The sequence below is a fragment of the Paralichthys olivaceus genome, chromosome 8 (assembly GCF_024713975.1).
Source record: "Paralichthys olivaceus isolate ysfri-2021 chromosome 8, ASM2471397v2, whole genome shotgun sequence".
Taxonomy (NCBI): Eukaryota; Metazoa; Chordata; class Actinopteri; order Pleuronectiformes; family Paralichthyidae; genus Paralichthys; species Paralichthys olivaceus.
The window spans coordinates 25,340,711-25,350,629 of NC_091100.1; the positions used below are offsets into that span (position 1 = coordinate 25,340,711).

The 9,919-nt window shown below is 39.0% G+C and overlaps 1 protein-coding gene across 1 annotated transcript; it reads right to left on the reverse strand.

Moving 5' to 3' along the window:
* Positions 1-1,643: 1,643 nt before the first annotated feature.
* Positions 1,644-9,872, reverse strand: LOC138411297 (uncharacterized). The gene is made up of 6 exons (XM_069530916.1): positions 9,733-9,872; positions 6,876-6,960; positions 6,656-6,766; positions 6,427-6,483; positions 2,202-2,372; positions 1,644-1,866 (listed from the first exon to the last, which is right to left on the reverse strand). Exons 2-6 carry the CDS (start codon positions 6,954-6,956, stop codon positions 1,759-1,761), a joined length of 528 nt encoding a protein of 175 aa, XP_069387017.1. The 5' UTR covers positions 6,957-6,960; positions 9,733-9,872; the 3' UTR covers positions 1,644-1,758.
* Between the last annotated feature and the right edge of the window lie 47 nt (positions 9,873-9,919).

A 9,919-nucleotide genomic window follows, 5' to 3' on the forward strand; every position in this document is an offset into this window, starting at 1 on the left:
TAGAAACACTAGTAACAACCTCTTTATATACAGTCTATGGTAACAACGCTGTCCTGTTCTAACTAAGCACAAGTCACAGGATGGAAAATCACCACCAGTCTTAGTTTATTGCTTCTCAACAGTAAACAGTAGTTGATTCAGAAATGTATTAAGCATATTCAGAGTGTGGGCACATTACACCAGTACAATACACATGTAATCTATTACAACCTACAGACATGCAGGAATTACATGTTCTGTTCAATGTGTTACATACAGAGGTTAAAAGCACCAAGACCACATAATAATTGAAAAATACAGAGGTGCTGAGGTGATCTGTCTTTTCTCACTGATATTTGATTTGTTATAAAATCATGACAAATTAAGAAACACCACACAACAAAGGAATTGTATGTAGAGTATGTGTAATCACAGTAAAGAAAAGCCAATAAAAGTATCTGCTATGTGTGAAAACATGCACAGACTCAGAGTAAGTTTACTCATGTTTTTGATTTACAGTGATTTACCTTTGTCTTTTTAGACACACATTCATATTTCCACCCAATTACAAGGTTAACTTTGAGAGAGGTGGTTTACATGCAAGTAAAGGCTACACACAAAAAGATATAAGAAGTCTCAGAATTTAGTATAAGTATTTCAGTTTCAGATCAGAACATTGGGAATTCACAGAAACAGTTATATATACCAAACATCGTTTTCCAAGTTCTAATCCTGTTCTTTGTCTTAACATTAATATTCTGAATTAATTTTTTGGTGTCCCTGTCTTTTCCTGTTCAACAGTATGGGCCTAATATTTTTGGAAGACTCAGTTTGCATGAAACATCTGCAAGCAAATGCATCTGTGTGGGGCTACTAGCAAATCCTGCCTACTGGACACTTTGTTGTTGTGGAATCCATAAAGTAATTGTATACAACCTGTGCAGCATCATATGTCAAAGGCACCTCGTTGATCACAGTGGAGGATAAGGCAGCTTAATAGGCAGGTCTGTTTCCTCCTGGTTCCAGTCTTCATGCTAAACTAATTCCAAGATTTAAACAATTCCTTTAAATAGTGTGTGACTGGAAAAAATGCTACTACTTATGCAACATAATTGAAATAACCCAACTGACACTTGATTTTGAAGGCTGATGCTATCATCAGTAAAAAAAGTCAAACAAAAATGTGAAACCATCTCAATCATATAATTTTGTAACAGACCCCCTAGATTTGACATTTGTTTTTTAATAGTGAACTAGAGACATAGTTGTGACATTTAGACATCCACTCAGCTCAGCAGTGCTCTCCAGTGGAGGAATTCTGTGATGGAGGCCATTTCTCTTCTGTTTTATCATGCACAAACCAGCATATACATCACTACTAATATATGTGCAATAAGTTGCTATTTGCTAATATAATGATGATATGAAAACAACCTTATGTTCACCTAGTGTAGGTGTTATAACACAGGTCATTGGTCACTAAAATAAAGGCCACAACGTGAGAATTTGTTAGTGGTTAAACTGATGACCTAACCTTTCTCTCATAGGGCTTAACAAGGTTTGTCATTCTCCGTGAGAGCATGTGTGTTGTGTCAAATAAAAGTTTGGATTTATTGTCTTTATTCTCTACCTGCTGCTGCTGTTACACTGTGTGTGTGTGTGTGTGTGTGTGTGTGTGTGTGTGTGTGTGTGTGTGTGTGTGTGTGTGTGTGTGTGTGTGTGTGTGTGTGTGTGTGTGTGTGTGTGTGTGTGTGTGTGTGTGCATGCGCATGTGTTAGGTTATTCAGTTTTGAGTGCTTTGAGGGCAGTGAAAGACAGAAGGCAGTGCATGACCACTGCCCCTGTGTCATAGAGTAACAACAGCAGAATCAAAGTCCAGCCGTAAGCCTATGGGAGACAAGAAATACATCAAACATTTAAGCACAGTGATGTGACATGATTTAAGTACAGTATGAATACTTTATTTATTTCTTGTTTGAATGTATTTTAAAGAAGGTTCTTCAAATCTTAAATATGACTAGGATTATTTTACTGTTTCCATCCATCAATTTATTTCTCCATGTCATCATCACCATTACGTTTCATCCGCTAAACCTGTCTCTCCATCTTGTTTTAGATTAGTTTACTGGTCAGCTTATCCGTCTATCCTATTATCTGCTTCTGATGTTTCTATTTCCTCTTTTTATTTACAAGAAATGAAATGTAAAGAAATGAAGACTCACCATCAGGTGTTCCCCAGGACATCCATAATATGATGGTCTGTAGTAATGTTCGGAGGAATCGACCACACACTCATCTAGGTTTCTCACTATGCTGAGGCTGTAACAGTACAGGCAGAAGGCAAGCAGCGTCCCCAGCAGGCTGACCAAGTTACTGCAGACACAACCTCGAAGCTGTGGAAGATCCATCACTGTGAGCGTTTCAGTCATACTGTACACTGATTACACATACTGACACTAATGTTCTTCTTCCATCCATTATCTACCACTTATCTTTGGTTGGTAATAGGAAGAGCAGGAGCAAGCTGACATTGGGTGTGAAATTACAGAAAAACTAAGTCAATTATTGTTTTATAGCCAAATTCAACACAATTGAAGTAAATTGTGACCACTTCTTCAAATGTATGAAAACAACAGAAGTAAACCCATAAAATGCCTCTATAATGGAAAATCATTCCATGCAACTCCCCAGTACGCACCCCACACGTGAGAATTGTAAGAGAGATACAGTTACTTTGCTCAAACATTTGGCTGCTGAAGGTCACAAAGCGAGCTTGTCTAAATTGCAATTTGTTCAACAAAAAGTAACTTTTCTGGGTCATGTGATCACAGCAGAGGGCAAATCCTTCCCTCACCCAAACGTATTGAGACTATACAGAACAAAGAAGACTTGTCCGACGCAGAACAAAGCAGACCTGACTAAGACCATGCACCTCTGAGTTCCCTATGAGCAAAGAGAAACACACAGATAAAGACTTTTGGCTGCATATGTTGAAAAATGCTCCAATGTTTAATCCCATTCTTTTAAAAAGGCTGATTACAGACCTCCAAGTATATAAGTGTGGCTGATGAGATACCGACCCAAAGCCTGACACTGACTGGACGTGTCATAGGTTAAGGTAAAGGTTAATCTTTCTGAGAAGAGATGGAGATTGCAGGACTACACCCCTGTGGGCCCATCCATGTTTGTTTCTATACCTGAGACAAATCCCTAATGCTTTCCATGATTCCTGTTGTGTGATTTCTAGTAATCAGCCAGTGGACTTTTAGTGTACTACATGTTTCTGAGGCTTTAATTCCATAGATAATTAAGACATTCTAAATGATTTACCCTTTTTTTGATTAATTACATATAATTATTTGTATGCAAATAAGGATGCCCCGTGAACTGGATCACTCATCAGGCTTGAACCACGAGGAGGTCTTCAACTACTGTTTTACTCAAGGAAAACTCTGAGAGGCCGAACTAATGCCGGTAACAGCGTTATCGACAGCCTCCTCCCAAAGCCTCGCTGCTCCACCAACTTCCCCCCCGAAGATATTGTCTTTCAAAGACAGAAGAAACACACCTGGATCCGCTGAAGCTTCCATCCTGTCCCCTCTGCTGAATGCTATCTGCACCGAACGTTATGAATTAAACAATTCATTCTACAAAATAACGCCATCTCCACTGCATGAGATGTAAACAACACCGACGAGCCAGCTCGTGTTTAATTAATTAATTAAACTTTTTTTTAAAATAACAATAATAATAAAATTAATTAAAAACTATTTTAAAAAAATTAACTAACAAAATATATTGAAAAAAGTTAATACAAATAAATACATAATAATAAATAAATGAAATTAATCATAATTGAAATAAATAAAAAACTATAAACTATCAAAGAGCAACTTGAATGTCCAGTGTGTGGGATTTAGGTGTAAAAGGATTTTCGGCAGAAAATGAATATAAATGAATCCTAGGGATGTTTCACTGGTGTGCATTTATCTAAATTGTATGAATTGTTTTCTTTATCATAGAATATTTAGTAAAGTTATATTTACATGGAGGGGGGGGGGGGGGGGGGTCCTCTTTGTGTGAGTTTTTATGACAACTGAAGTTCACCACAGGTTTATAATTAGTATATATATAATAATATATGAATAGTAAATGGTTGTATTTATGTAGCACTTTTCTAGTCTTGATGACCACTCAAAGTGCTTTACACTACAGTTTGCAATTTGCAAAAGACTGGGGATCGAACTTCCGACCTTCTGGTTGGGGGACAACCGCGGACAACAGCCAACCCTTAGTCAGCTGCAACATGCAACTTCACCTCTAAATGTCATTGAATTCTATGTGCTGAACCTTTAAGACCACAGCCTTCACCCAGGATGAAGATAAATAAATGAATAATCAGTCTTTAATATTAAAAGAAATATTAACAATGCAACATTTATCCTGATGATAATCAATATTGTCAAACAAGAATGTTCTTGACGATAATAATATTAATCATTATGATACTGATTTATCTATCTTGTTCCTTTCTTTCAGTCGTGTCATGCTTTCTTTCAGCAATTTTGCACCTTGTCTCTTTGTGTTCTTACTCTTTGTGAATGTCCTTGACCTGCTGCTGTGACACATCAATTTCCCAACAGGGATCAATAAAGTTATTCTAATCACGGGGTCTCAAACACATTGCTCGCGAGCTACCAGGAACTCGCCGCCCCTTTCCAAGTAGCTCACCAAAGGGCCAATGAATCATACATACATTTGAAAACTTAATTGGTCCCTCGGCAAATCTACTTAAATTTATGTCCAATCAAAATTCACAGTTGTCCCGCCCCCTTCTAACACAAAATGATTATTTGCCAATTAGCTGTCAATCAAAACGCTGTGGCGCTGTCAATCTTGATGAGTCAGTGGTGATGTGAGATGAGCAGGAGTTTACGATGGCGACAAGTGTCCAAACCAACAGAAAGAATTAAAACGTACCATTTTCACCAAGAGTGGGAGACAGAATTTTGTTTTACAAATGTTAACGACGAGTGTGTGTGTCTGATCTGCGGTGCCAGCGTGTCGGTCGGTAAAAGGTGTAATGTGGAGTGCAATTTCACCAAAGTCCAAGCAACTTTTCGCGGGAAGCAGTCTACGAAAAGACAAGATAACGGGGCTGAAGGCAACGCTTCAACGGCAACAGTCTCTGTTCATCAAACCCGCGAAGAAGGCCAATTCAGCAACAGAGGCTTTGTTTAAAGTGACGACTTTTCCACCAAAGAGGAGTTCTTGACCTTACTCCCATTGAAAACTACAACCGGGGGAGCTGATATTTATAATGCAGTAAAGGATTACTTTGTGGAAAAAAAGATCCCTATTGAAAAGCTTGTGTCTGTAAGAACTGATGGAGCACCCGCAATGACAGGTCGTCACTCTGGATTTATTGCGCACTGCAAAGCGGACTCGGACTTTCCAAAGTTTTTGAACTATAAGAAATGTAAGAGCATTTCAGTAGTGTATGTAAGAGCATTTCACATGTGTGTGTGAGAGGTAATTCGGAATCATGTCCCTGACGGCCCCTCATAGTTACAAGTTTCTGCTCGTTACTCTCGTTACAATCTGTGTAATCATATCGGGGGAGTGATTGAGTCAGAGCCTGGTCGCTGCAATTAACAGTTGACCGTGAGTTGTCTGACTGAAATGGAGCGAACCCTGCGAGTTAGTTCAGGCAGCCAACTCGAGCTGCGCTGCGCCAATCATGTGACACACATCATGTGACAAACCTAATTCTCCTCAATCATTTATTATACACACCCACCTTATTAGGCGGCCCTATTTAAGCGGAGAGAAATTTCCCATCAACCCCTTTGCTTGCACTGCTGCTGCAGTATCACTACCAGTTGCTTCAGCGTCTCCACCACCCAGCAGTCCTCCGACGGGGAGTTACAAGTATTTGCTCGTCACTCCCACCATATCTATGTAATCATATCAGGGGAGTGATGACGTCGGAGCCCAGACACCAAACACAAACCTGTTCTACTGCAATAAACATTTGAATGTGAGTTGTCTGACTGAACTACATTATATCCGGACATTTGAGTAATATTTACATATTATTTGATCTACTTTATAGCAGTATTCTACAGTGGATTTGTTGCATTCTTAATATGAGCTATTTTTGTCAATGCAATTGTTTTAATGTTAGACTTCTATAAAACATGAAATAACAGATGTTTTTACCTAACAGCACCTTTTATTTCCACATTTCAAATGACCTTTACTGATTCATTTTTTCTCTTAAGCTGGTAGGTAAGATTATTAAATGTGTGGTATGGGACTGCACAATATGTTAATTATGATGATGTTTAATGTGATTAAGTTTTTGATTTTGATTGAAGTTGTTAAATCTAGTATGTTGTTTTCGAAGACACTATGAAATTTCAGATCAGCTAGATGAGAACTTACCAGTTGTCTGTTGGGGTTCTTCACATTGAACACAGTGAACGATCCTCCTGTCACAATCTGCAGTGCGTGCACACACACAAACAAATTATATTGGTAGAATACATTTTTACACTAAAATAAACCCCCCTCCATGCATGGATGAATTCTGTTCTTTAAGGTAGATGGGACTTATTTATATAGACTGACTATACCAGCAGTCAGACTAGAATAATCATCATGCGTTACGTACCAGAATGCCTAACACAACCGGCAGGATGTAGAGTTTTGGCAGACTTTGTTCGGTATAAGAGAGTGGGATTGACAGTAAAATCTGGAAGAGCCCCAAGAGGATGGTCACCACCTATAGACAGAAAGATATGGCATGACACTCAATAATGATTTACTGGAAATAAGACTTTAAATTCAAATGATGTTAACTCCATCCAGTCTCAGTAGTGTCCTGATCTTACCCCAGCAGTTTCAGGGTCATACCAGGTGGAGAGGTGATATAACCTGGCTCCAAGTGCTGGCACTCCTCCCTCTGAAGACATTTTACTGCAAAACAAGAAACTTAAGTCAGATACAACAGAAGATCTTGGTGAAAAGTTGTTTTCCACAAATCAGACAAGTGAACTCTGACTTTTAAGACTCCCTCAAACCTGTGACTAAAATACTCACTTGATCCCATCATGAGCAAAATGAAACTGTGTGTGCAAACCCCTGTAGTGTCACTCTCTAGCAAGATGGCAGCAGACCAGAGGGAAAGAGTCACTGAGAGGATGCGACAGTGCACATATAGCGGAAAGGAGGAAAACGTAGGAAATGTGTAAACTACGACAAAGCAACTTAGTTTACAGCTGAAACCAAAGTAGAAATGTACCATAAATGTACACATTCAATAAATATTGATTCATTTCAAAGAGTCTCTGGTAATAAAATAAGACAAAAACACTCACGATTCTATATTGTCATTGTTCTGCTGCAGACACCAACATAATGACATGATATAAAACATTAATCACGAGAACACTAGTAATATATATATATATATATATATATATAGGTGTGAGCAGTGTGAAAGAAACAGAAATAGAGCACAGCACTGACAGCTTAAATAAACCACAGTGGTTAAAATGGTGCCTGAGATTTATGTTGCAGTGAGAGAGAGAGGGGTTGACATGTGAGTGAAGTCATGATGTCTTACTCTAGAATCTAGTTATTTAGTTTATCATGACAACCACAAACAACCACATATCCGCTGAGTCCACTGGTGGTTTCATATCAACTGGGAACTGGATGTACAACTACACTGACTGTTACTATCATCTTCCAAACATCCTGTCTGAATAATATATGGTGTTTTAATGAAATAATAGAGGGGACATGTGTGACGGATTGATGTAGAACTACTAATTCCCGTGAAATGGTTTTCTTCAACACCACCATGTAGTACAAGTGACATAATCACACTGAGTTATGATAGATGTTCTCTCTTTAGTCCCCCACACTTGCAATATGAAGGATAGATAACTATGAAAAGGTTCATTTAAATGAGTTTGAGTGCAGGAAGAAAAATGCTCATTATTTGAGAATAATGCTTGAAAACTGCAAATGATATTGAGTGAGAAAGAGGAGAAAAAGACACGAGTAGACGTGAAGAACAACAGAGACAGACCACATGATCATGAGACTCAGCACCGCTGGAGATTACAGAAGACGGTGGGAAGCCAGCAAAACTAAGTGGCATGTGTGTGGTGTTTGTGCAAGTGGATTGAGAAATAGTGAATAAAATGAGGTAGTGAAAGAGAGAAAAAAGGAAGAGAGAGAGTGAGAGGGAGAGAGAGTTCATCAAATCCACATGTCTCAACCCTCTTAGGAAAGGCAGGAATGCTGCAGGATGAGAAGCAGATGTGGAGAGAGGGGGAGGAGAGGAAGAAAAGAGGAGAGGAGAGTGTGTGTGTGTGTGTGTGGGGGGGGGGGGGGGGGGGGGGGGGGGGGTGTTGTGCAATAATGACAAGAAATGATATCTGAATATTCAGTTTTATATAAGTGGACAATACTTTGTATTGCAGTCTGATATTGCACTTGCTCATTCGTGTTAATAGGATATTAATTGTTGCGCCAGTTCGGTGACATGACATCTGTTAATTCTAGCTACAAACAACAACCTGGATGACACGATCCTCCTCTAAAATGAATCTAAAATAAATATCTCCGCATGCACATACATTGCACAGCAACATTTAACAAAACGCAAATGTGTTTTCTGAAATGCTGTCGTGTTTTATAGAATGTGATAGGCTAAATGTTGCGATTTCTACACTATTGTGTTTCATAAAGGTACAGGCTGAGAGGTACGGGGTGAATACAGTTACAGAGAGAGGGTATGTAAGTTCAGGGTATATACAGGTACTGACAGCTGAATGAGAGCTTGTAGAGATTTCATGACCTGACAGACCGGTCTATATATTTCAGGTCAAAATCCACCTGTCATAAACCTACAATTCAGCACGACAAATTTGAGTTTGTCGATGTAGAGCAAAATGTGTATATTTGTAACACTAATGAAAGAGAGTGTATCAATACAGTCTGTGATGATATTGCTGACGCTATACAAAGATAGTGAAAAATGTGTGATGAGATACATACAGCACAAAACTGCACGAAAGATTCATCGTGATGCTCAAGTTACAACTATGAATTTACAATAAGAGATCTGAACGTAATAACCCCCTGTCCTGTGATTCAATGGTGCTTTATGACTGGACTGTCATTGTCCAATCAGATTTTTGGGTACAACCATTGTTAAAGTCTGTTCTTGTAACTTGAGCCTTACACAGGAAACTCTGAGTGCTCACTTTCACACAGGTTTCTGTTTTGTACGTGATTGTAGATGTTGACACAAGCACCTCTTTTTTCACTCTTGTTTCTCTCACCACTCATTTCACTTACTGAGATTTGATCCTTTTTTTTTTTTTAACAAACACAAATGATTTCCACATGTGCACATGTTTCATAAAATGCAAATCATTTCACGCATGCATTTTTTACATATACAAACCCGATGTACAAATACAAATCTTTTCTACATGCACTTTTAAATGTTGCAAATCATTAACACACATTTGTTTATTTGTCGAGCTCTACAGAGAGAAGTATTGATTGACATCACGTCACAAGTTCAAACCGTGCCAGCAGGCATCACCAGTTCTACCACTTGAATCTGTCCGCAGCATTAACACAATAGTAAATGTGCCACTGTTCCCCTGTCTGCGGGCCTGCAGCTTGGAAACCATCACAACAGTGTCCTGTGAAGCAGTCTCTTACCTCTCCTGCAGGTTCCCAGGGACACTGTGATGTGCGGATGGCACCAGGAGGGTGTGAGGACCACGCCGAGCAGGAAACAGTCTGGATTCAATGTCCTGAAGATGAACTTTTCACGGTGAAAGTTCAACAGAACGTTTTTCTGAAAACCAGCAGAGGAAGCGAAGGAGGAGCTCAGCTGGATCTCATC

Coding starts and splice junctions, on each gene's coding strand:
- LOC138411297 (XM_069530916.1), bottom strand. CDS start 6,956: ATGTCTTCAGAGGGAGGAGTGCCAGCACTTGGAGCCAGGTTATATCAC. Junction 6,767..6,875: donor ATGACCCTGAAACTGCTGGG/GTAAGATCAGGA, acceptor TTCTGTCTATAG/GTGGTGACCATCCTCTTGGG. Junction 6,484..6,655: donor CGGTTGTGTTAGGCATTCTG/GTACGTAACGCA, acceptor CACGCACTGCAG/ATTGTGACAGGAGGATCGTT.